General features: G+C 54.3%; 1 protein-coding gene across 2 annotated transcripts in view; it reads left to right on the forward strand.

Moving 5' to 3' along the window:
• LOC133353376 (CD109 antigen-like) overlaps positions 1-25,288 on the forward strand; it is a 32,663-nt gene extending 7,375 nt beyond the window's left edge. Inside the window, exons 4-34 of one of the 2 annotated variants that reach the window (XM_061569569.1) lie at positions 190-218; positions 865-1,098; positions 1,407-1,532; positions 1,955-1,994; positions 2,817-2,904; positions 3,254-3,338; positions 4,017-4,149; positions 6,228-6,334; positions 6,951-7,178; positions 7,780-7,881; positions 8,254-8,316; positions 8,896-9,072; positions 9,864-10,013; positions 11,451-11,504; positions 12,079-12,124; positions 12,745-12,841; positions 13,819-13,936; positions 14,429-14,545; positions 15,021-15,236; positions 16,026-16,161; positions 16,643-16,819; positions 18,111-18,192; positions 18,706-18,928; positions 19,509-19,680; positions 20,002-20,195; positions 20,428-20,580; positions 21,346-21,411; positions 21,780-21,931; positions 22,936-23,083; positions 23,758-23,860; positions 24,452-25,288. In XM_061569569.1, the coding sequence (XP_061425553.1) occupies positions 190-218; positions 865-1,098; positions 1,407-1,532; positions 1,955-1,994; positions 2,817-2,904; positions 3,254-3,338; positions 4,017-4,149; positions 6,228-6,334; positions 6,951-7,178; positions 7,780-7,881; positions 8,254-8,316; positions 8,896-9,072; positions 9,864-10,013; positions 11,451-11,504; positions 12,079-12,124; positions 12,745-12,841; positions 13,819-13,936; positions 14,429-14,545; positions 15,021-15,236; positions 16,026-16,161; positions 16,643-16,819; positions 18,111-18,192; positions 18,706-18,928; positions 19,509-19,680; positions 20,002-20,195; positions 20,428-20,580; positions 21,346-21,411; positions 21,780-21,931; positions 22,936-23,083; positions 23,758-23,860; positions 24,452-24,651 (4,016 nt within the window). In that variant the 3' untranslated portion in view covers positions 24,652-25,288. The remainder of the gene's footprint in view (positions 1-189; positions 219-864; positions 1,099-1,406; positions 1,533-1,954; positions 1,995-2,816; positions 2,905-3,253; positions 3,339-4,016; positions 4,150-6,227; positions 6,335-6,950; positions 7,179-7,779; positions 7,882-8,253; positions 8,317-8,895; positions 9,073-9,863; positions 10,014-11,450; positions 11,505-12,078; positions 12,125-12,744; positions 12,842-13,818; positions 13,937-14,428; positions 14,546-15,020; positions 15,237-16,025; positions 16,162-16,642; positions 16,820-18,110; positions 18,193-18,705; positions 18,929-19,508; positions 19,681-20,001; positions 20,196-20,427; positions 20,581-21,345; positions 21,412-21,779; positions 21,932-22,935; positions 23,084-23,757; positions 23,861-24,451) is intronic. The other variant, XM_061569570.1, reaches the window with a different exon arrangement.

A 25,288-nucleotide genomic window follows, 5' to 3' on the forward strand; every position in this document is an offset into this window, starting at 1 on the left:
CAGCATCTGTGAGCCCTGCTTGTTTCCATAATGCTTGCAGACCATTTACGATGCTCCTAAACAATGCACTTTAGACAAGACGGTATATAAAAAATACGTAAAATATGTAAGCTGTGTGTGGAACTCTTCCCTTATTGATTGCGCACATTCCAGTGGTGCAGGGAGTAACGTGGCGATTTGTCTCCGCAGGTTCAACCAGAACGGTGACCTTCAGTGAGGTGAGTTTTCTCTTCACATTCCACCCTCCTCGAGAGCGTGAGACGTGGTCCTTGGGGGGACCACGGCGGGATGTTCTCCTCGGAGCGTGACCAACGATGGGCCTCTTGCCCTCCTCGCTCAGGACAAACAAAAAAAACAATCCTCAGAACTACTTACGAGATGCCCCGATGTGCCCTGGGTCAGCCACATCGTGAGGCTGTGCACCTTGAGACTGCCATGTTCCGTCTGAAATATTTGTGTTTGGGCACCGTTTTCAATTTTCTTCTGTAATGCGGTTGTTCTTGCGCTGAAGTCTGTTTGGCATCATTGCTATATTTGTTTTTACTTTACTGCTTTTGTCATTGTGGTGACCCAGGTCACGCTTGCAAATGAGACTCCTATTTTGGTCTCTTGTGGCCACACCTTAAACAAATAAAGAGGCAGCTTAAATAGCAGGTTGGGGCTGCTTTTGAAAATCGTATCTGAAGGAGGAGTCACGTGGCCGCTGCAGGAGCTCCACTGAGAGATGGAGGAGGAGAGACGGGAAGAGGAGAGACGGAGGAGGTTCTAATGACACGGCCGCTATCGACGTCGCGCGGTTGCGCGGCACGCACGAGGGCCCCCTGCTGCTTCCCGTGACCCCTCCGTGCGTTCTCGCTTGCGCAGGCCGAGATCCTGACAGGTAACACCAGAGACTACGACATAACCGTCACAGGCAAGGCCGACGGCAGCGAGCTTTTCTTCACGCGGCTGCGCGGCCATGTGGCCCCACGGGACGTAGGCATCTTGGTGCAGTTGGAGCGCTTGGTCTACGCGCCGGGCGACGTGGTGCACTTCCAAGTGATCGGCGTCCACTGGAACCTCTTGCCCTACCACGGTTATTTCAACGTCTCCGTGTGGGTACGTGCACCTGAGTGTGCGTCTGCGTGTGTGCGCGCCGCGCTACGAACCCAGGGAGCAGAGTTTGATTGTCGTTCAACACTCACATTGGTGACGAATGTCCTAACTGGCCAAGGGCCTCCTCTAAGTCAACTCGACCTTAAATGAGTACCTGGCGCTGGGTATGAGCCTGACCACTGGGGAGAGAAAGGAGGCAAGGTGTGGAGCTAGCCACACAGACCCCTCGTGTGCCGTGCCGGCCTTCGTAGGTGCTCGTTAACAGCCCTAAAAGTCTGTTAAGGCTATACGGGGGATCTTTTTCTTTGCAGAACCCAGTGATGTTGCTGGTGCAGTCGTGGAAGGACGTGCAAGCAAAGAACGGCGCCATCTCCCTGCGCTTCCCTCTGTCCGTGCAGGCGAAAGAAGACCAATGGAGAATACACGTGCAGGCCGAGGCGAGTGTCAGGGGTGGGGGTGGCACGGTCAGGGGAATAGCAGTGGGGGAGGGGGCAGCGCATATGTGCGCTGCTAAAGACGAAGTTGTCCCAATGCTAATAACTTATTTTTCCATTGCACAATCGAGTCGTGCTGAGCCAGTCTAGCACTGCTCAGGAGCCTTTGGGTTATTTCTCCACTGCAGAGGTGGAGCCGGGCCGCTGTCGTCGCGTGCGGTGAACGAGTGGAAACTTGCGCAGATGACGCTTTGTCTTTGTAACGGTGGTGATCCATCCGATGGCAGCGTTCTCGCCTCCTGGGTTGATAGTGCGATGAGCGGATCGCACTTCAGAAAGTTCACGAGGGCGCAGCGTGGTTTGCTTGAATAGATTTAAAGACGATGTTGTGTGACGCCGTTTTTGTTGTTTTTGTCTGTGTGTAGAGGTTCCAGACTGATGTCCAGTTCACAGTTAACAACAACGGTAAGTGCTGATCGCAGTTCACTCAACTCAAATCAAATCGGGAGTGCGTTTTGGTGTTTGCTCCATTCTTATAGTGCAAGGCGATCATCACACTGCTGTGTTTCACGATGTGTAATCCCAATTTTGCGGATAAATTTGACAAATGTGGACCATGATGCCGGCGCACAATCATCTATTCTTCTTTGCATGTCAGTGGTCCTCAATGTCCATTATGAAGCTGACTGCACGTAGCTTTCTAAGGTGAATACATCCACAGTATTAACCAGTGCTACCGGCTGGACTTGAACTGCAAACCTATGTTCAGAGTCAAACGATTTAGGTTCCAAAGCCGAGGACTATACCCGTGTCACGTAACAAGTACTAGCGCCATCGATTGGTAGAGATAGTTCTGTTTTTAATGAATCCGTTCTGAGGTCTCTGATTTTTATTTGCCGTGAACCATTGCTGTGTGCTTTTGATGGATGTCATTGTTTGCTATGATTGGTCCTGAGATCCACGACATCATCTTTTGCGATACACGTAATGGCCACCACTGTTCGAGAGCAACAGCAACGCTCGATCCCCGTCGCCCCTTTCGTGACAAACCGGCGGCATTCGTACCACAACCACCACCACGTTCGCATGTGCACGCGCGATGTAATTGCGAATCGTGATTGTGAACCGCTTGCGAAGTGTGTGTCTGTCGCGGTGGCAACCGACCCAGTTGACCACTCCAGGCGGACCAGAGTCGAACTTGACAGCTGCCACCCGCATTTGGGAGCGACCATGGAGCTCTCAGCCGCGGTGTCATCCCCCCCCCCCCCACCTTTGTCCACCGAGCAGCTCACAGCACCAACGAGTTGATCGTCGAGCTCCCCAGCTACTTCTCCCTCGATGGCAGCGATGATGCTTCTGTGACGATAACTGCATGGTGAGGGCGAGTGCTGATTTTACACCCCGCACCAGGTTCTCATTTGAGGCCGAGTCATCCTAGAGGAGGTCTAGGACTGGGGTTGGTGGGTGGGGGGTCAGAGGGGGCTGGACACGATGCAGCCATTGGAACCACGAGGTGATGAGCGTCGCGGTTGTTCCCCGTACACACACTGCAGTGGGAGCCAGAGCTGGGCGCACGGCCACACGTGAGCAGTACGCGTCGCTAGGCATCCTGTTTCACTTGTAACATTTGTTCGGATTTTGCAACACGCTGGCTGTGTCATAGCCCCATATGTTCTGTAAGGTGGTACCACTGCGTTCATTCTAAAAGTAGCTGTCGCGTGCAGGAGCCGAGGTCGGCCTTGGCAAGGCATCGCACAAGTCACCGTCGGCACGGGTTTCAAAGAAGCACCCATCAGGATGAACGTAACGGTAAGTGACACGTCACGTTTGCACCGTGTACATCTGCGCGCTCTGTCTGTGGTATGTGCTTGTCCATATGTTGAATCGCTGCACTGGCTTCCTGTTAAGTTCAAGATTTAAAATTTTTTTGAAGTAATTTCAAGGCTCGACTCTGTATTGCACCTTTATATTTACAGCAACCATTGACATATTTGTGCTCCGCACTTTGAGATCCGTGAGTGAACTCTTGGTGGTTCCTATAATTTGAAGTAAAACTGAGTTGTGCGGCTCCCTGCCTCGGGAACTCTACTCGGAGTCATCGGGAACGCTGGCACAGTCAAATATTTTGAAATGAAGTTGAAACACACGTGTGGAGTTAGCCCAGTGAGGTTGTAAAGTTCACAAATGTGCTTGATCAAGGGTTGCCACCCATCCCACTGACCAAACCTGGAGAGACATCTCAATCAACGCTTGACTGTGATAAAGTTCAATACAACAAGAGTACCGGATCTTGGTACAAACTAATTCCTGCTGCCTGAACTGTCTGCGTCAAACCTGGATAAGTTGCAACCCGATCATGATCCCCCAATCCTTCCCCTAAATCACTGTGGTATTCAGTGGCGTGGCTATCGAGTTTGCAGGCAGGGGACAGGAGGGTGAGGGGAACCACATGATGTTTTAGGATTCCCGATAACACGACGTTTTTAGTTGCAGATTTCTGGAACGACAAACTTCACCATCAGACGTAATGACATCATGACCCTGCTCAACAATTATCCGTGGAATCAGGAGGGTCGTAGAGAATTGGAAGTCACCGTTGGAGTCAAGGATGACCAGACAGGTAGGGCCGGGGCCTGTTGTTCAACGCGATTCAAACCTGACCCCTAACCTCTGACCCCTGACCCATGCGTTCCCCCTCATCTTTTGGGACCCTCATCTGGAAAGATATGTATGTTGTACTCTCGCACTGTACATAGCCAACCGTGCTAATTTACTTGGGTGTAATGCTCGTGTGGGAACGACTGAAGAGGAGACGTGGGCTGGAACGTCGTCTCGCAAAGAGTGCACGCCTAGTGTGCCGTCGTGCTTTGTGCCGTCGCACAAAGCACTCCCAAGGAAGGACGTGTGGACCTCTTTTACACGAACACAATAACTTGAACGCAACACGACGCAAACTCCTTACTAACACCAAACACACGGTACACAACATACAACACTCGCACGACTAACACCAAACACACGGTACACAACATACAACACTCGCACGACTAACACCAAACACACGGCACACAACATACAACCCTCGCACGACTAACACCAAACACACGGTACACAACATACAACACACGCACGACTAACACCAAACACACGGCACACAACATACAACCCTCGCACGACTAACACCAAACACACGGTACACAACATACAACACTCGCACGACTAACACCAAACACCTGGCATACAACATACAACACTCGCACGACTAACACCAAACACACGGCGTACAACATACAACACACGCACGACTAACACCAAACACACGGTGTACAACATACAACACTCGCACGACTAACACCAAACACACGGCGTACAACATACAACACTCGCAAGACTAACGGCAAACACACGGCGTACAACATACAACACTCGCAAGACTAACGGCAAACACACGGCGTACAACATACAACCCTCGCACGACTAACACCAAACACACGGCGTACAACATACAACACTCGCAAGACTAACGGCAAACACACGGCGTACAACATACAACACTCGCACGACTAACACCAAACACACGGCGTACAACATACAACACTCGCAAGACTAACGGCAAACACACGGCGTACAACATACAACACTCGCAAGACTAACACCAAACACACGGCGTACAACATACAACCCTCGCACGACTAACACCAAACACACGGCGTACAACATACAACACTCGCAAGACTAACGGCAAACACACGGCGTACAACATACAACACTCGCACGACTAACACCAAACACACGGCGTACAACATACAACACTCGCACGACTAACGGCAAACACACGGCGTACAACATACAACTTCTGGTGCCCTGGTGGCACACGTCACCTCTCACTGGTTCCGTTTGATCTCCCGGCACGGCAGTAAAACATTTGGCATGTTGCTAAAACAAAAAAAACCCTCCACCTACTTCCATTTATGAGTATAAATAGGTACACCGCAGTTAGGGGGCAGGCCACATGCCACGTGTGGTGTGGTAAAGTGTAGATCTTCTAAAACATCTGACTACCATGAGAGAGTAAGGGCATAACTCCTGATCCCGAGGGGCTGTCTGGAGCCATGCAATCGAATGGGTGCGGCCCAGGTGCCTCCTGCAGAATCTTTGTTTAGCCTGCGGGAATCTGATTTAGCTAGGAAGCTGTTGTTCACGGGTGACTCGTTCCTGTCGAGATTAAGTTTCTCACTCTGACCTGATGAGCTTCTAAAAAGTGGACAGAGTTTATCACACCGAGTCATTGACCCCCATGTGCGTGGCCTTCCCAAAGGCTTTGTTCTTTGACGACGACTCTGCATGATGGGTGTCCGTACCTTCTTCTGTTGTGCTGCATGTCTGTGACGCTACCCACTGCCTGGGGTGCTGCTTGGGGCTGTGCGGCGCCCAGGCAGCCGTGCGCTGCTTGCGTTTCTCTGGCGGGGGCTGTGTTGAAGCACAGCCTCGACACCATTGCTTGCTTTCACCTTCGCTACGCTAAACCAGCTTCTCTCGCTGTCTTTTTAGTCTTTTCCTCTCCTTGGCCGATTATATTTTTGTGATTTACAGCATCTGAGCACTTTGTAGAAAGGTGTTTTATAAATGTAATGTATTAATTTATTTTGTTGTTGTGATTGACTCCTCTTCCTGTTCACTTTGTTTGTGGCTCCTAAGCCAGGACAGTCGTCCGCACAGACGGAATCCGCCTTGTACAACACAGAGTGCAGCTCACCAATTTGGACGGCTCGCTTTTCAAGCCGGGTCTTCATTACCACTGTGAAGTAAGCGCATGACAAAATATTTTTACTTATTTATTTTAGGTGGTCGGTCGATCAAAGGGCTGATACTAGACCAGATCCATAAAGCTAACTCCCCCGTGAAGCTGGGCTCAATTAGAGAGTTATGTTACCTGTGTTGTTAAACCAGCTTCTCACAAGTAGTGAGTTGACCATCTTAGCCTGGTCCCCAATGTGTGACATCCATTGGTGTTAGTTCTGGGTTTGGAGGGCAGCGTTCGACCTCCAATCCTTTACCAAGCTGGGTCCAGGTCAGAGATTTAGAGACTTGGTTCCCCTTTATTGATTGGCTCTCAATCCCATCCTTTTCCCCATTTGGTGAATCTAACCGGATATACCCCACGCCCTTCTCCGTATCACGTGATCTCCCCTCCTGTCATTCTCCCTCTGTCTTGTGACACCCCCTCGTTAGCTTCTCCATTTGGCTTCCCAGACCTGGGATTCCCACACAGGGGGCTCACCCCTTGACTGTGTAACTCGGTCCCATACAATTGTTGTTGTTGTTGACAAGCGTACATGGCGTGTATATATGGAAAAAAAGAGGCGCTGATTGCTTTAGGACCACAGTCACAGTGCATGACAAATGTCCGGTGTTTTCCAGATCGGTGTATCTCTCGCAGATGGCCAGCCACTCACGGCCCAGGATCTAGGCACAAAGCTCATGGTGACGGTAATTCAGGCCTCCACATTTGAGCCTATTGATGGGTGCCAGTTTCTCAACCAATCTTTGAACGACCAAAAAACTCAAAGAAATTACACGGTCCCTGCCAGCGGCGTCGTTTCTGTGGACGTACCGACGTCTCGCGACTCCATCATGCTCCTCGTGCAGGTAAAACCCACGGGTTCCGTCTTCTCTCGCGTTTCTCTCGAACGTCGCCCTGCCAAGCGTTCTCCTGCAGGTGCGGGACCTGGCTCGTCACCGAGCGCGGAGCCAAAGGCCCCACATGCTAAGTGGACGGCAACAAAGAGTGCTTGAATAAACGTAATCTTAGATAAATAGTGTAACGCTATTTTCAGATTGAGCGAGATTATTTTCGAGGCTTGACGATGGGTGGGAATTCCAAAGTGGAGCGGTGCGAGGGGGAACAAGCCGAGGGAGAGAAGTGAGGCGACCTGCAGTGTGGTGGTTGCGTGAGTGAGTTGTTGTGACCTAGCAGTGTGATGGTGCAATGGAGTGTGGATGAGGATGAAGGTGCGGGGAGTGCAGAACAGCAACGGATTTCACTGCGCGCCGGTCTTGGTACACATGCTGGCCAACGGGCCCAATTCAGGCTCAACCCGCTTACACGCAGTGCTGTGAGATCTTCTCGCAATGTCCCGCTCTTTTTTTATCTCAGGGGGCAAACCCAGCCCGGACGCCGCTGCTGCTGCTGCTGCTACTAACGGCGCGATGTCTGTGTTCATGTGTCTCCGTGTCTGTGCGTGACTAGGCTCGATTTGGAGAGGTCGAATTTTGTCGTTGGGTGCATATGGACAGGAATTCCCATCTCGGCCACAGCTTGGATATCACCGCCAATCAGTCCATCGCCAGGGTGAGAACCTCCTGCCACGCGGTACCACACGGTGCCCCATGTTCCACGCAGTGCAGCCTCATGCCCGACTCGCAATACAGGTGAAAGGTGGGGCAACCCAAGTAGTGGGCAGAGCCAGCGTCGGGCCACTCCCTGTATTGGTGGGGCTAGTGCCCGAGTGGGTGTGGATATGTAAAATAGGTGGGGGGGGGGGTGTGCCTGAGGGAGGGGGCTGTCATTTCAGCAGTGTCCTGGCTGGGCCATCAAAACCGACGCGGGCTCTGTGGTGCTCCTGCCGCTGGGTCGAACCGGTGCGATGCCGGGAGCCAGGTGCTGCTCTGGCTTGGGTGGCGTCCCCTGTAACTGCAGGGTGGGTGTGTGCCGTGTCTCCAGGTTGGGATGCCGGTTGCCTTCACGGTGGAAACTCTGGATATCATCACAGAGGTGTCCTACCAGGTAACGCTTGCGCCCAACACGGCCATTACCACAAAAGGCACCAGTTAGAGAAGGGGCAGGGAGTCCGATGTGTCTCTGTGCAAGTCTACAGGCCTGTGTATGGATCTCTGTGTGCGTCCTATATGTCTCCCTCTGCTCCCCTCCATACTCTCTTGCCTCTCTCATCTCAGTCTACTCCCCTTCACGCACTTGTTGAAGACCTCGGAACAACCTTCGCACAGTGGGAGGTCACTGGTTCTCCTCTCCTGCCAATTCTCAGCAACTCCCTTCCCCCAGCCATCTGTGCTGTTGACTCCCTGCCCCCGTTCCAGTCCAGGCTCCAGACCTCCTCTGCCTATTTCTGACCGCCTCCCCCCCCCTATTCTCTCGCTGTATAAAGAACGAGGCTCATGGGTTCTGGACGGTGCCTTGAGACGTAGTACTTGCGCTTGGACGCTGCTGCGTGAGCACGCCTTGCTTTTGCCTTGCACGGAATAGAGGACTTTGGCGTAGAGCAGCGGCACCTGGCTGACGTCTCCGGGAGCGCGCGTTGTGAACGTAGCGCTCATTTGCCGAGTGGCGGACGTCCCCGCGTGCCAGGTGGTGTCGAGGGGCCAACTGGTGGAGGCCGGCACGGCGGCCATGCCGCGGTTCTTGCTGACGCCGACGCGGGCCTGGGGCCCCATGGCCCACGTTATCGCGTACTACGCAGAGAGCAGCAACCTCATCGTCAACAACATGGTCTCGCTGCCAGTGCTGGGTTACCTCCTCAACGAGGTGAGTGCGAGCGTGGCGATGACGGGCGTCGCTCCCCCTCACGTTGCGGTCGGGCCGTGCGGCTCTCACGGTTTTTGACGATTCTCGCTACAAGGAGAGGCGTGGCGGGAACGAGAGATGGGAGGGATGTTTTATGACGCATTGTCCTCGTTTACTGGTTCGGAATTTCGAGTGCGAGGTTTGCGCGCGTTGGAAGTGGTGACGCACGTCGGTTCGATGAACCGTTTATGACCAAAGCTATCGCATTTATATCGGCCAAATGGAAGTGACCGAGAGTGGCATCACGTGTGTTTATTGAGCGACCGTCTTTCTGTACAGCAGTTGTGGTGTCTTGAGCGTGTGGCTAAAGCTACAAAAGTCCCCGTTCACCCAGGACAGTCCCGGTAGTTTCGAAAAGTCTGTTTTATTTTTCATCCTGACATTTTTGAGTTGTTAGATTGTTTTGTCCCTGTTTTAACATTTCCTGGCCTCCTGCTCAACTGGTGATTCAGGAAAAGGGCGCTATCCGTGGGTGGAGCCGATGGGTGGGCAGGGCCTCTGGGCAGTAGGTGGAACCAACTCGAAGGATTGAGAAGGCCGCTCCCTGTGTACGTGGAGCTTGTGGCCGAGTAGGCGTGGCTATACATAAGTAGCGGAGCTGATGAGGGCAGAGGCTGATAGATGCTCGGCTGTCTTGGTTGATATTTGACAACTTTATCTTTTTGACTTTGGTGAAGAGCCAGGGGTGTCGGCCGTGGTGGCGGTGCTGGTGGATGTGTGGCGCCGTGAACGTGTTTGTGCTCTTCTGACAGGTGAACGTGACCTGGAGCAGGGCCACGGCTATGCCTGGAGATAATGTGAGCCTGGAGGTGAGGGCCTCTGACCCCGGGTCGTTTGTGAGCGTCGCCGTGTCCCCGTACTCCGCTGACGGAAGGGCAAGTAACTTGGACATGGAGAATACGGTGAGCAATCGTCATCCATCCACTGTTGGCTGAAGGCCTTCCCAAGCCATTGCCATAAGTGATCCATCTAGCGCTTGCGCACGAGACTCTTTCATCACTCCGTTCCTACGGTGGATGTCCTCTTGGGCGTTCCCTCCTCCGACTGCTGCTCGGTCGTTAGTCTTGGTCATCGGCCATTGTCATTTCGAGCAACGCTTTTGGCCGGACGTTTTCACAAATTCATATCTCTCCACGTAATATCAAGCATGCACCTCTCTCTGCTTCTTACATACTTTGATCTTCGGTCACATTTATTTAAGAGGTGGTTCTTCTTGTTTAGTCCTCTGCCAAATGGCAAGTAGTACTTCAAGTTAACTTGAAACAGCTAAGAACGCAAGAGACCAGGATGAGTCTAATTTACAAGAGGTTCCTGGGGCATTAGTCTGCCAGTAGGAGGCAATAATTACTACGTTGAGTCCCAGTTGAGTAATTTGTGGCATGCCCTTGGGTCAAGCTCCCGCCATCCTTTCTGACCTTTAGCTGAAAAAGTTGCGCCAGACAAAATTCAACGAGCGGAGATCATTTGAACGGCATGTCGTTAGGCATTGTTTTGTTGCTGTTTGTCGTTGGGACTTCGGTCTGTTGTGGTGTGATAGAGCCATGGGAGCAGAGGCTCCCAGTGGCTGTGTGCACACCTGAGTTTCACATTTGAAAACCTTCCAAAGAAAAGGATGAAAGTGCGAATGCGTTCGCTCCCTCCGTCCGCATATATATACTCTCAAGTTGTTCTACTAATAATTACATTATTAGCGCAACATTCTATCGCTCAAAAGACCGGGCAAATGAATCGGAGTGCATTTGCTTGTACGATATGTTAAATCTGAGATAATGGATAACCCCTTTTTCGGCGAAGGTGATGTCACACACCATGCACGTGCCTGGCCGCCTCTCCCGGTGATGCCGTCACGAGCTGGCGTCGCTATGTCTCACGCCATCCCATAGCGAGCTGGCGTCACTATGTCTCACGCCGTCCCATAGCGAGCTGGCATCGCTACGTCTCACGCCGTCCCATAGCGAGCTGGCATCGCTACGTCTCACGCCATCCCATAGCGAGCTGGCGTCGCTACGTCTCACGCCGTCCCATAGCGAACTGGCGTCGCTACGAGACGGTGCTACGGGACGGTGCTAGACGAGCTGGCGCCGCTACGTCTTGCGCTGTCCTGTCGCGCCGCTCAGAAGCCAGCGCCGTGTCACAAATCGTACACCCCCCCGAGGATGAGCGCGCACGATGTACATGAGTGCGCTTCGTTTGATTTCTTTAATAATACACACATTCTACACGCTTAGTCAATAATACTGCCTGGAAAAGAAAACGTGTTGCCAAATGGTTGTGTTTACAAATGTATAATTTGGTGACGAAACGTTTACTTTTGTGTTGTCTTCTGCTCCTGCCATCAGGTTATCAATCAGCTGGACTCTGACTTTCAAGGCTGGCTGCAGGTCAAGTTCAAGGTAAGGCCGCTCCACATGACCACCTCTGCTCGCGGGTTGCCTCTCCCGGCCCCTCGCCATCCCGCCTCTCCCGGCCCCTCGCCATCCCGCCCCTCCGGCTGGGCAATGCTGCAATCACAATTTGGAGGGGGCGCGTCATTATACGGGACACCGATCAACCGCTTGAGGTTTCATTGCCCAGCACCGCACACCCCGCGGTGGAAACGCCGAGGTGCCAGGCTCCGTAATTCTCACACCCCCGCTGCCTCTCTCCACCCATCGGTGTACGTGGGCATGTGGTGGGGTTAAGTGTGGGTGCTCCCGCGTCTTTCCGAGAGACGTCCGGCCAGCACGGAAGAGTAGGCCAAGCGCCCTCCAGATCGAGCTCTCGGGAGCTCCCTCGTGTGGGTCGACAGCGGGGGATTCAAAGACCTCACCCCGTCGTTTCAGCTACCGTGCAGAGAGATGGAATCGAAGCGGCGACCTCTGGATTGCATGCACAGGTCGACGGACGCTTCACCTCGGCACTGATCGACGAGCGATGGGATGGGGATGATGACCGTTGACCGTTTGTGTTGCCGCTGTCTCCCCATAGGCGGCCGGCCTGGAATACCTCTCGGACGGGGACCTGCGGGACTGGGGTGAGTGACGTGGCCGTGGGGCGGCTGCCTCAACCGTTTCTTCTCTGCGCCACCGGCTTCTGTTAAATGTCCGTTCAAGAGAAAATTGGACAAAAAATGGACTCGTCTTGAACAAATGCAACCCGGTTCTGAGAAATGAGTGGAGAGTTGTGAAGAGATCTCTGCTTGCTGTCGTAATCTTCACAAGATTGCTTTGCTTTTGTTTGCTCTACAAAATAAGAGTAACGTTTATCGCACGATGGTCAAACTGAGTTGTATAATTCTCAGACCTGTTTTTATGTGTGCAGTCATTTGTGAACAGCCTGAGACCATCAACTCGCTGCCCTAAAGAGCCCGGTTTTAATCACAGGTGGCTGTAGTCTGGCTCCTGTGGTGCTGGCTGGGCTCTCTTCTATCCCAGGCTCTGAGCCCATACCCATAGGCCTATACAGAGACTCGTAGGCTTACAGAGACCCAGAAACTTCCATAGGAAAGCATAGACTTACGTAGAGACCTTGCATACCGAGGCGTAGATGGACAGATGGCCTTCGCGAGACGGGAGACGGCCCACCGAGACACGTGGAATTGGGTGGGCGAACAACGACCTCGTCTCGTGACCTCGTCGTCTTCCCCCCCTGCAGGCATTGAAAGTCGTGCAGCAGACATGGTGGTGGCGCCTCCACCGGACGTTCAGGTCTACAACTCGGAGTATTGGTTGTGGCAGACGGGCATTCTGGGGTAAGTCCTTAACAGAGCGTCGTGGAGGGTGGGAGACAATGAGGGAGGGGGCGGTGATGTCACCGCCTTGGCTGAAGAGGCTCTTTCACTCTCACCGATTGTTTTTTTTTTATGCCCAAGATTCGGGCATTAACGGTTCTATCGTGTTTTTCCTGGGTTTCAACAGGGGTAAGTTGCTACTGCAACGTTATCCTGTCATTACAGTTATCTTGGATGGAATATTCATCAACGAAGCTTCGTGTTCACCATTGGAGTGCTTTCTTGTTTTCGCCGCGATGGTGATGAGCGGCTAAGACAAAAGTCTCGAGATGCAGACAGAGAAAGTTTATCAACACGATTAGAGACTCCAGTGCACTAAGGCAGGGGAGGACTTCATCCAACAGTGGATGGATCCTGGCTGATGAGGATGAGAGTTATTATTTCGCCTTGTAATGCACCGCACGGTATCTGCTCACTCTTGTGGACTGAAAAGGACTCGCAAGCGTGAGGGGGAAGCACAAATGAGTAGGAAGGTAGCAGCCAGGATGAGCCAGCACAAAATTCCCTCCAAAGCTTTGTGGTCCCCGATTATAGAGGTGTTATCAGACAATTAATTAACAATTACATGTGGGTGAGAAATGGAAAAGCCATGCGTGCGAGGGGGCAACACTCTATCCCATGCAAATGGAATGGGTGGAGTCCACATTTGCTCTCCCGCTTTCTCCTGGAAAGCCAGGGTATGGCCCCTCCTCGAAGCCCACGTATAAAGAGTTTCACAAAGTTTGCGTAGTCCACCACCGCCCGGGCATCATCATCATCATCTGTGATGATAGATTCATAACCCATATTATGGCCACTCATTTTAGCAGTGGAATCGTAGAGGGAGGGGATCATCGATGTCCCGAGTGAAAACGTCGCAGAAAGACTCGTCCGTGGATGGACGCCCTTGGTGCTGACTTGAGACTGCACCCCCCCGCCCCCGCCCCTCTCGTGTCCAGACCTAACAGGAGGAGCACGTTCACAGATACCGTCCCGGGAATCAGCACAGTGTGGCAGGGCTACGCCCTGTCCATGTCCAATACCAGTGGCCTCGGCCTGGCAAAAACCGGCACCCAGGTACAGCAATCTCTCGCCTACCCACAAAGCTGCGCTTGCACACATCTGCTGCCGCTTCTTCCGTACGGGTATGGATTGAGTACCTCCGCTACAAATTGAGACGTCTTGCCGCTGCCTCCGTGGGATGGCGCGCGTGAACCACCCACGCCTCGAGACCCAGAGACTCGCGCGGAGAGACTGCGGGGGCGTACGAAGCGATCCGCCACTCGTCGCCGTGTGCCGCAGTCGTGTTGGGGTCGCTCCTCTCGCTACGTTTGTGGAGAAGGCGGGAGAGCACCCGGCGTGGAGGGTGCGGCGCAAGGCGGAGTTCGCCGCTCACGTGGACGACTCCCATCATGCCTTTGCGCGCGTGTCATGTGACCCCCACGTTGCACGTACTAGGCGAGGCTTTAAGCATCGTCTCTGCAACTTGGCGTCGCGCAACGACCGACGCGTTTGTGGAAGAGGGCGTGCGATACATTGTTGACGATGATGATGATGTTGTTGTTGTAGCTGAAGGTGTTTTCGCCGTTGCACATCTCCATGAACGTTCCGAAAGTCGCCATTCTGGGAGAGGAGTTCATCGTGGTGGCCACCGTCTTCAACAACCAAGAGACGGGGGCGGCCACGGTAACGTAACGTGACGAAGTGGGGGGGGGGGGGGGGGGGGTGTGCAAGGGGGTAGTGTTGGGGGGTGGGGAATGCATCCTCCTTGCAGTCGTGGGTGGTGTTGCCAGCGAGGGCCTTGTTTAAACTTCATGCAGCAGGGCCTATGCCACCCCAGAACCTCTAACGATAAAATAGTGTAAAATTTAAAGTTCAAATGACTCAACCAAAGCACCCGTGTCCAGTCTCGCCAGATTTTGTTTGGGTGAGTGATGACCTTGCATGGCAACATGCTACGTGGTGGGACCAGTGCAACAAATGCTCCAGTTGTGGTGCACTACTACGCTGCCACCCTTGTGCTCCCCGCCTTCACCGATCGGCACTGAACAGCGTGGTGGGGGGAGGCCCTCATCCAGCAGTAGATTGACACCAGAGGCCCGGTGCAGATCGTGCGCTCACTCTCCCTAACCTGGAGCTCGGTCGATCGCCGCCTCCGCAGGTCGTGGCGACGCTGCAGGAGAGCGAGGCCAACTTCACCGTGCTCTTCCCGTCGGCCGGCACCGTCGCCAACCAGCGCGGCCTCGTGGTGCCCGCTGGCGAGTTCAGGACCGCGTCGTTCGCCGTGTCGCTGCTTGCCGTGGGCGAGGTCTCCTTCACCGTGGTCGTCTCCTACCAGGGCATCAACTACACCGTGACGGCGCACGTCGTCGTGAAGGTGAGCTGGCGTGGACACCGCCGTCATCATCGCGAGCCGTGAGCCGCTTGCCGGCACGCATCATCGGTTTGGGTGGCAGATTTGTGCCAGAAAGGCACCACGTGTCAACGGAAAATAAATTGCCATGACATGCCATCCCAAAGTGCGCCATCTCGCATCATCGCACGTTTTCGCACCACTCTTCCTCTCACCCGCTGAGCAGCCGGTGCCTAGTGGCTCGTGGTATCGATTAACGTTTTGAGTGGTGTTGCTGATGATGATAGTCGGGCGGTGGTGGCTATGCACGTGGCCTGTAACCAGCACTGCGGAGGAGGCGAGGGTTGGTGGAAGCTCCCTTCCCATAGGTGTTATGGAGGCGCCCTACCTTTGCTCTCCAGGAAAATGCAGTCGAGGAAAAATGTGGACCTCATTCGTTCCATCTGTATGGGATGGAGGGTTGCCCCCGTGCACCGGTGGGTTTTCTCTGGGTGCTCCGGTTTCCTCCCATATGTGAATGCTCTTTAATTGGTGGAAAACAATTTAATATATCGGGGATTGCAGAGCTTGGGCAATGTTGTTAGTGCCGATTCACCGCGTAGCTGCTGCCTTCCGGCTCGTCTGTGGTTCATCCTTGCGCCTCAGAGTTGTCCTCTCTCTCTACGCGAGCAGAGTAGTGGTGGCGCGTTACAAGTTGCATTGACGCTCCCCCGATCCCGATCGATTGGATCGTCGGGATATGGGGAGCCACGATTCCATTCATGACTCGCGATGGTGGGGGGGGGGGGGGTTGGGTCTCGTTGGTCTCCGCAGTTCGCCGGATTCCCACAGACTCACTCGCAGAGCGTGATGATCATTCTGTCGCCCACCAATGCCACCTTCAACTTCCTCTTCGTCTTCCCGTCCAACTTCGTGAGCGGCAGCGGCACCGCCATCATCTACATCTACAGTGAGGGCGGGCGGGCGTGGGGGGGCGTGTGCATGTCTTCTGAAGCACGAAAGATTCTGCTTATCTTTGTTCCTTGGGGGTAATTCGCTCCTTCTCGACTTCTGCTCCCGTTGTCTTTGTTCATGTCCATGGCACCAAATGTTTTTTCTCTGGTGAAGCATGTGGAGACGCGGTTGCGTTTTAGATGCTGCCATACAAATGGAAATTGTGTTACTTTGCATTTATCGATTCTGTCCACAATGGACCAATGCCCGGTGGCGAACAAGAACGCGCATAATCCAAATGTACGGCGTGTAAATGTGTGGTGGGCCACCAAACTTATCCGAGAAGTCCTGTGAGGCGCTCGGTCGAGAAAAGGTTCCGCACCCCTCTCCTTAACCCTTCCACACGACTCCCGGCCGCCTCGATGATGGCGGCCCGTAGTCGCACATGTGCGGGTACGGCATCGTCTCCCATTCTGACTCGCCTTCTTCCTCCCCAGCCAGCATCATGGGGCCGTCGATAATCGGACTCGAGAACCTGCTGCAAATGCCGTGCGGCTGCGGCGAGCAGACCATGATCTACTTAGCTCCCGGGATCTACATCCGCATCTACCTGGAGCTCACGATGCAGATCACGGTCTCCATCCGGGAGAAGTCGCAGGACTACATGACGTCAGGTGACAGGCGGGCGGCGTGGGGATCGTGAGACAAGAGCTCGTGGCTTCTAACGGGGGGGGAGGAGTCATATTCTTGTTTTTTTTCGGTAAAGTCACGTCGAAGAAAAATAATAATAATAAAAATATAAAAAATAAAATTTCTCACGACGTTTCGACTGCAACACAAGCAATCACCATAAGCTGTGAGACCCAATGCGGCTCGCCAGGAGCCAGCTGGGGAGCGGTGCCCTCCGACCGTCGTCGAGTCGTCGTATTTGACGCAATCCGCGACGACCGACCGCTCGCCGATGGCGTTGAGGCAGGAATGCTCCCCGCATGGAGGCACAGGCTCCCTGCGCAACGTGCGCCAACCCCCTCTGCCGTGTGTGGCCCCGTGGCCTGGCTCCTCCGCCAGGAATTTTACGCCAGATCCGTCGCGAGAAGAGCGTCCGTCGACGTTGCGAGCGCATCGCCTGTGCTACGTGATTTAGCCAGTGAACAGAGTACACCGTTCTTATTCTTCTTATCGTTTATTAACATCACTGTATCCTGAGCAAAGGACAGAAGGCCCAAAACGCCAAGTAGCGACCAACAAACAGCACTGTCAGAGTTGTAATGGACGAGAGTGTTCTGACCTGCAGCGTGGTGGTTGAACAGTGCGGATGAAACCAGCCTGTCAATCTGGAAGAGAGTCCTCAACATGGGTGCAGTGAAGCTCACGGGAGCAGTAACCATGGTAGCAGTAGCAATAGAAGAGTGACAAGGAGGTGACTGACCGCTGGTGAGCAAGTGACGAGTGAAGTCAGTGAGTGCAGGATCGCAAATCATAATTACGTTGCAGAGTGAGCCATCCCTTGGGGGATCCTTTCACTGAAGGTGTGATGCAGACATGAATCTAGTTTGTCAAGTTCCATGATGCTAACATGGATGTTTTCGCAGCCAATATTTTGATTCATAAGGGCCACATATAGAGAAACGTTGGTAGGCATGTGCTGGCTAACGGACCGGTATATGTTAGTGTGGAGAGCGGTGGTGCCAGCGGTTAGCGTGCTGCCCTACAAACCCGGTAACCTGAGTTCGATTCCTCCTCACAGGCAACAGCTCCTATGCCTATCCTAGGCTGACCCGGTCTCAAATGAGTAGCTGGTGCGGTGTGTGAGTATCGGCACTGGGGAGATAAAGGCAGCCGCACGTGGTACTGGCCACCCACCCCCTCGTGTGTCATGCGGGCCTTCATAGGCGCTAACAGTACTTCCTCAAAGGCTGCTGCTGCTAAATGGTGGGGTTCTTTGTCTTTGTTTTGTTCTTGTAGGCTACCAGCGTGAGCTCACCTACGCGAGGACCGACGGGTCCTTCAGCGCCTTTGGAAACAGGGACCGCGTGGGCAGCACATGGCAAGTGGTGGCGTGCGCAGGCGCCCGACCGCACCACGGGACCCCAAGGGTGGAGCGGTGCTCGCGTCAATTCTCCAAGCTGGCGAAACGCGCGGCGAATTGTGCGACTCAGAACCGCCCCTCTCGATCCGTACGCGGAGTGATGGGGCAGTGGTTGGCCCACTGGGCAAACAAACCCCATTTCCGGCCACAGATACCTCCGCGCTCCACACGGCGTGAGGTGCCTTCACCCAGCGATGGATTGACCTAAGGCGCTGTACATTTGTATTGGTTCAAATGACCCCATGCAGCCACTAGAGGCCGTTATATTCACCAGAATGTAAAACATATTTTTTTATTATTGCATCCATGGCCTTGCGCTTCGGTTCATTGAGGTGCCACCGGGGCATCGAATCGCTACTCCCCCGGTGGCCAGGCACCTCGCCGCCATCCCAGAACGTCGTCGCTGTTTAAACCGGCGCTCGCTCCGTCTCTGCGCCACCTCTCCCCCTCCGCCTCATCCCGCCTGCGCAGGCTCACGGCGTTCGTCCTGCGGAGTTTCATGCAGGCCCGGCGCTACATCTCGGTGGACGAGCAGGTGGTCTCTCGGGCCCGCACCTTCCTGCTGGGTGCCTTGCAGCCATCTGGGGAGTTCGTGGAGCGTGGCAACGTCATCCACAAAGAGCTGCAGGGCGGCTCCGCCGGGCCCCTCAGTCTCACGGCCTACACGCTGCTCGCCTTCCTGGAGGACCCCACGGTACATGGCGCACTGACCCGGGGAGCGGGGCCCGCACGCGTCGCTCACTCGTAAAATAGACGTTTCCTGGTCGGGCTCTCGCTTGCTCGTTAAGTGAATTTGTGAACTGCACACGCAGGTAGATTTCGCAGCCAAATGTGAGTGATCCTTAATTGAGTTTAAAAAATTCTGTCAGAAAACCTTGAGGCAGTTTCAAGCGAAACGTCGTGCGTCTGGGCGCTGCTGAACTCGGTGGTGGAGTTGATTTTAGTAACTGGCGAATTGTTAGACGCTTGTATGTCGCGTAACAATTTTTATTTGCTTGACTGTGTCGGGTGGTGGAGGGTAATGCAACAGAAATTTGGCCGGATCATTACCAATGCAACCTAACCAAACAATCAATCGACTGTGAAGTTAAGTTGTGCTTGACAGACTTCCCTCTACAATTTACAATCACGATTTGGAAATTCGCCTTGACCATGGCGGCGGTGGCAGTTCGAGCACTCGTCGTACAAAGCGCTCGTCTGTTTTGTATTTGACATTGATCGGGCGTCGCTGCTGACATTGTCGTTTTTTCTTCCTGCGCGTGTCCACGTGGCAGGCCAACCCGGCCACGTACGCGAGCGCCGTTCAATTCCTGGAGGCGAATGTCACCGGGGGCGGCGCAGCGGCGAACCTTCCCCTGGCGCTCACCGCGTATGCCCTGGCGCTTGCCAAAAGCAGCAATGCCGGCGCGGCACTGGCGCTGCTCAACGCGCGCGCTACCGAAAGAGGTGAGGCCCCGGGGCGGCTCCCTCGCCGGCTCCCGCGGGACACGCGCCGTTTAAAACCAGGGGTGGGGAAGCTGCGGCCCGCGACTTCATTTCACGCGGCCTTGTGACTTGGCTGCAAATGGCCCGTGGCCACGTGAGGCCTAGCACTCGGAACGGGCCCACACATTCAATTTGCGTGTCGCTCAATTGGCTGCGAGAGGGGAATATTTCCAACCTCGGTGCGCTAGGTTGCCTGATACTCGACGGAAGTCGTAACCGACTTTTGTTTGTTGGAGAGCGTCGTGATGGAGTTGTGCTGACTCGGCCCGTATGTTCTGGCAGATGACCTCAAGTTTTGGGAGGACACGACTTCGGGTCAGCTGCAGTACTCGTGGCAGCCATCGGCCGTCACCATTGAGGCCACGGCGTACGCGCTGCTCGCTCACCTGCACCAGGGCAAGGTCGCCGAAGGAATGCCCATCATGAAGTGGCTGAGTCAGCAGCGGAACCACCTGGGAGGATACTCCTCCACGCAGGTGAGGGCCGTACTCTGTGCTGACAGGCTCCACCATCGGCAGAATCGACTTTGCTTTGTAGAAGGGAGGATCGCGCAAACACAAATCCACCGTGATGTTTGTCATGCCAGAACAAAGTTGGCGGTGTCTTCCATCGCACGGTGCCCACGGTTCTCGCATCACCAATTCCGGAAAATATTGCGCAAGGATCGATGATAGGCTCTGCTCACGTTGATCATCGCGTCTCTTCCAGGACACGGTCGTGGCACTGCAGGCCCTGTCGGAGTTCACGGTGGCATCGTCGAGGCAGGCGTCCGGCGTGGTGACGGTGTCGGCGCCGGGCCTGGGCGTCCCGCACACCTTTAACCTCACTGGCACGAGCGTCACGGAGAGACACAGCATTGAGGTGTGCGCGGTGCCGCAGTGCCCTCGCTCTGCAGACGCGGCGGAGATCTCCCCCTGCGCGATGGCACAACCGCCACTGCCCCGCCTGGGTCTTTTAAGTCTGTGGGTCTCTGCGAGTGTGCGGTGGTCTAAGTCTCTGTATTAAACCGTGGCCCATGTAGCAGCAATGCCATTGCCTGCTCTGGTCATTCACGGGCAGCATCTCGGATATTCACTGGGCTGCTCCTGAAGCCATCGACTGGTCCATTCACTAACCTCGACATGGATATATCAAAGCTGTTGATCAACTCCCCACCGTATCACAGGATAAATGTGTGAGTCTGTGGGAGTCTATTCTGTGGTTCTGCACTTAATTTGGCTAAATTCCAGCTCTGAAAGTTATAAATATCCATCCGCTGGTCATGCCATGGGCATGGCAGGCGTGTGAATGCTGCCCCCTACTGTGTGTGGACCAGACGGTACTCGACGGAATATCAGTAGCTCTTCGATGTGCGCTTCCACGGGTCGTGATCCAACACGAAGGGCCGCACTGCTCTGCGAGAGATCCGAGAGGATTCTTTTTCTCGTGATACGTCGCTAATTGCACAATTGGGATGATGTTGGTGGAAAAATATGAAATGATGAATAATTATATTTTTTATTTGTGTTTCAAAAACAGCTACACACTGAGCAGCGGTGTCAGTCCAGAATTCTCTAATTCTTCTTCCTTCACAAAGCCGGTTTAGGTTACAAACGTCTCTAATTCCTTTGTTATATTTTACACCAGATTCCCCCAAGACCCAACATGAACGTGACGCTGTCCACGAATGGTTCTGCCAGTATCATCGCGCAGGTACGAGACGGCACGACACGGGTTAAGCTCACGCCTAAACGAACGGTAGCTCAAGACGCCGTATGGAATCGGTGGACGCGTGTTTCCTGGATGAAGATCGAGGGGACGTGTAAATGTTATAGAGGGAGATGGTCAAGAAATAGAGGCGAGGCCTTGAGCCTGGAATTGAACAGGGGCAAGGAGTTGACAGCACGGGCGGCTGGGGGGGAAACTGGGGGCTTGTCACAGTTTAGGGGATGAGGGGGCACAGTCAAACTGGCGCCAAAAACGATTCGTCTTCGGTGGCCCCCCCTCGGGCCAACAACCGGGTGCTTACGCGCGTGCGCATCGCTCATAGTCCACCCGGCGCGACCGTGCTCTCTCCGCAGCTGAACGTTTTCTACAACGTGTACCCTGCGGTGGCTCGGCGCAGCGCCCGCGCCGCGGCTCCCGTCCCGAGCTTCGAGCTGATGGTGGAGCTCGACGACAGGCATGCCAGCGGCTCCATCGGGGAGATGATGCAGCTGAAGGTGTGCACGAGGTATGGGCTCCACGCGCGCGCGGGCGGGCGGATGGGGGGGAGGAGGGCAGCTTTCATCTTTTTTCCGCTGCACAGCCAAACGATGCCCGGGCCACGTGGAGCTGGAATGGCCGAGGGAGGCACCCAGTGGGAGTCTAGCCGTGCCGCGTCCGTCGGACGCAATGAACGTGTGACGTCCGTGTCACGCGTTCACCTCCGATTTAGCATGGTTGCCTACGTACGGTGGGATAGATGCTTTCCGTACATATGTACGTTCAAGGTGCGACGGAAAGTCCTTGCTCTGCTTTGCCTCAGGCCACATTTTAGGAGTCTGAGGTTTGGTTCTGGACCGGCTTGGAAAATGATCCGTGGTAAACCACCCCGTACCATGAGAGCCACACGCTGGCTTGGCTTGGATGTGCCAGGTGGGAAAGTGCTACCATATCCTATGAATTATGAGATGCTCTGTAAATATACACCTCGATCTTGTACCCAGTGTCCATAAATCTATACAAATCTGCGCTATAAGCATCCCCCATGTAGCCTTAACGAACTGTTGGGGCGAGTGCTGTTAGCGAAGATCTTTATAAAGGCCTGCACAGGACACGAGGTGGGTGGCCAGCACCATGCACAGCCACCTTTGTCTCCCGAGTGGCGAAGTTTACACCGCACCAGGTATTCGTGAGGCTGAGCCAACCTAGGGGAGGCCCAGGACAGGGACCTGTTTAGATAATTGTCATCGATGTTTGCTGCGAGCAGTAATACAGCTCTGCTCGCCAACTGCTATACCACAGCTCCACACAACAAATATGATCGCATGCACGTGTCTATGGGATTGAGATGCATTCCCAACTTTTGATTTAAAATTACGAGCCTTCCAGAAGCGAGCGAGGTTTGCAACGCGGCTGTGATGGCGCGTGCGGTGCTCATCCGGGTCGGCAGTCGTTCTTGAGCTGCGCCACCTCGCGGTGCTGGGTTTACCGTGCGTGTCCCCTCACCGCCATGACCCCGTGTCCCCACACCAGCTGGAAGGGCGAGGGCGAGTCCGGCATGGTGCTCATGGAGGTGAACCTGCTCAGTGGCTTCGTGGCGGCCAAGGACCTGATAGTGATGATCAGTAACCTCAAGCTGGTGGAGGAATCTCCGGGGAAGCTCTACCTCTACTTGGAGAAAGTACGTTACGAGCACGCGGAACGCGTGGCGTGTGTGACCCTGGTTGCGCGAGGAGCGGCAGGAGGTCCCGGTCGTGCTGCTGTGCAGCTCTCCGCTGTTTTTCCGGCGCGATGTCCGACGTTTTGCTACGCGCGCAGGGAGCTTCTTCAGGAACCAAGGGAAGCCCGTCGGAGAGCCGTACATGCAGATGTTTCGGCGTGATGCATTCATAGATTCTCTTCCCCCCCTCCCCACCGAAACGATCGGGATAAATGATATAGATAACAACATCCTGTTTTTAAAGCTTCTACACGTGTCCCACCAATCATCTCCTGTTTACATCCACGAGCCAGCGGTGGAAATTCCCAATTCCTATGGAGAGGGCGAGTCTATCCATAGTACAACGTGGTTATCAACTTCCCTGCAATTGAACTCGCAGAGTTTCGATTGCGAGCCGCTCGCTCTACCGCTGGGCCACCCGGCCAATCGCAATGCACGTGTTCAATCGCGAACCCTCTCTTGCTTGCATTTGTCCAGCACAGCTGCTGCGATGTGGTTGCGACATTAAAACGCAGTACACAAGCTTGAGGCAATTAATATATTGTACTCTTTAGAGTTTAAGCAAAGAAAAAAACAAAGTGATTTTTTTTTTTACATTGGATGTTTATGCAGGGTGTTTTTGGTTGCGTTTTCAGCTGACGGCCAGCCAGACGTGCGTGTTCATCCCACATTACCGAGTGGCCTTCGTAGCCAAAGCCAAGGAGGGATCGGTTGCCATCAGCGATTACTACGAACCAAGTGAGTGCATTCACCCTGGCGGGTAGCACAAGGCTAACGCACTCATGCCTCACCGCAAGCGTGGACTGGGTTTCATTCCTGACTCTGGTGCCTTTTCTGCGCAAGGTGTATATGTTCTCCCCAGTCCTGCATGGGTATCCTCTGGGTTCTCCGACTTGGACAAACATCCCAATGCTGAAAATGAAACTGCAGATTACTCTCTTATGATTAAACGTTCAGCAGCACCCTCCAAAAAAGTCTCGAGACTTGAAACGCAATGACAATTGAACGTCGTCATCGGCCACGATCCATCCACTGCTGGATTATGATGGCCTCCCAAAGCCACCCGGCATCTGCACACGATCCGATGTAATCGCTCCGTCTCCGTGGTGAACGCCCTCTCAGGGACACATTATCACCTTCGACCGCTACTCTGTAGTGAATTCTCGACCGCCGTGCCGTCGTTCCTCGGAGCGACGCGTCCCGGCCCAATCCCATTTGCTCTCCCTTCCACGGCGTCGCCGACTGGCACGGGAATCCGTGCCCCCCCCGCCGGCGCCGTCCCCGCTCACGCCGCGCCACTCCCCGCGTCGCCCCCCCCCCCCCCCCCAGGGCGCCGGGTGGAGCAGGTGTACTCGTCGGCGCCGCTCTCCAGGCTCGGGACGTGCTCGCTGTGCGGCCCCGACTGCGCCAGGTGCAAGAGCAACGTGAAAGGCGGCGGGGTTTCTGCGGCCGTGCCGCTGCCCCCCACCGCCGCCGTGGTGTGGGTGGTCGCGCTCACGGCCCTCGGCCAGGCCTTGCTCGGCCTCTGAACGTCGACGGCCGCTCCGCCGTTTGGCCCTTGGGGCGACCGTTGCTCGGTGACTGCGTTTTTAATAAAAATCGACGCCCCCCCCCCCTACGGGGAAATCGTTTAGTGCTCGATGCTCATTGTTATTACAAAAAAAATCTCAACACTTATCATCATAACTTGATCGTGATATTTTAACGTTCTCTAATCGTATTGTTTTGCCATTTTCTTTGCCGTCTTAAGTTGTACAGCTAGGTACTAGTTAGGCAATTGGCAGGTTGTGTGTGGTGGGGTGGTAAAATGTGGGTACCCCCACATCGACCAAAACTTCTGCCCAGCTTGGAATAGCCGGACAAACACCTCCAGCAAGGCTCCCTGCAGCTCCTGGGCATGCAGCGCTGTGCCTTTACCTCTTATCACAGGTGCTGGTGAGAGAGAGAGGGAGGGAGAAGTACAAATCGGCTGCGAAGGTCAAAGGGGCCCCATTTCATATAGCGTCATTCATACCAACAGGCATGCCACATTGCTGTACATTAATTAAGGACCAAATCCCACATCTGCGGTTGGCTGTGTTCCGCGCGAAATTTATTCTTACAAACGTCTGCTGTGTGGTTGTGATGAACCGTGGCCCTGTTGCTTTGTGTAAATAAAGGATTTTG

This window comes from Lethenteron reissneri, chromosome 43, assembly GCF_015708825.2.
Source record: "Lethenteron reissneri isolate LAM-NWPU_2019-01 chromosome 43, ASM1570882v1, whole genome shotgun sequence".
In the NCBI taxonomy this organism is placed as follows: Eukaryota; Metazoa; Chordata; class Hyperoartia; order Petromyzontiformes; family Petromyzontidae; genus Lethenteron; species Lethenteron reissneri.